The 833-nt window shown below is 43.9% G+C and overlaps 1 protein-coding gene across 1 annotated transcript in view; it reads left to right on the forward strand.

Annotated features, from left to right (window-relative positions):
- LOC109541146 (vitellogenin) overlaps window positions 1–833 on the forward strand; it is a 7850-nt gene that overhangs the window by 6761 nt on the left and 256 nt on the right. The window contains exons 4-5 of the mRNA XM_048669066.1: window positions 254–366; window positions 422–828. Coding sequence (XP_048525023.1) covers window positions 254–366; window positions 422–828 — 520 coding nt within the window. The remainder of the gene's footprint in view (window positions 1–253; window positions 367–421; window positions 829–833) is intronic.

An 833-nucleotide genomic window follows, 5' to 3' on the forward strand; every position in this document is an offset into this window, starting at 1 on the left:
CGCCGTATTGATACAGCGACACGGCGCGCCACACTTTTTATATGTTGGGAAATAAAAACAGAAGACGCTGTGTTTCGTGATGTCTAGTAGCTTTTAAGCTGTGTAGCGCGTTCAATGTGTTTTCCTTGGTTTTACTGAAGAGAGACTGACCGACTCGACTCTGCCGGTTGCATTGTTTTATGAAAGGAATTTATGAATGCCGACGATTTTTTCAATTCAACGCAACTGTTATCGCTAACAACCAGCAAACCAAATTCAACGACGTTCCCCTAAGTCAACTATGCAGAACCGCGTTGGTTCCTCATGCGATGTTCAACTTCAACGAGCGCTTGCAAGGACAGCTTCTTACCCAGGATAACATGAAACGTAAGCAAATTGTTTTCCAACTATTCGCTCACCGATCACTTTTCGATCTTTATAGCTACTTGCATAATCGACGAAGCTGCAGCCCAAACCTTCAGCAATAGAAGTTATCCTTTGTCGCTTGGAACCGGATGGACTGTGATGATGCAATACGTCCCCCAACATGCTCGTTCAGGGCGCCAGGCAAGCCAGAAATTGAGAGAGCAAGAAATTAACTACATCGTGCTTGTTAGAGAAGTAACTCAGCAACAGAAGGAAGTAAAAATCACGTTGAACCATCCGAAAACCGAAGAGAAAACCGTCGAAATTGACTTGCAATACTTGCAAAATGTCGTTGCTACAGTCGACGGGCAGACAGTTCAATTCAACGACAATAAAGCAGCCGATTTCTTCAACGGATATCTTGAAATCTACGCTTTGCCCAATGGAGAAGTCAAAGTGGAAGTCCAAGACTGGTTCTCCATTGTCTT

Source organism: Dendroctonus ponderosae, unplaced genomic scaffold (assembly GCF_020466585.1).
Source record: "Dendroctonus ponderosae isolate FM_Combo_2020 unplaced genomic scaffold, Dpon_F_20191213v2 Dpon_F_20191213_1, whole genome shotgun sequence".
NCBI lineage: Eukaryota > Metazoa > Arthropoda > Insecta > Coleoptera > Curculionidae > Dendroctonus > Dendroctonus ponderosae.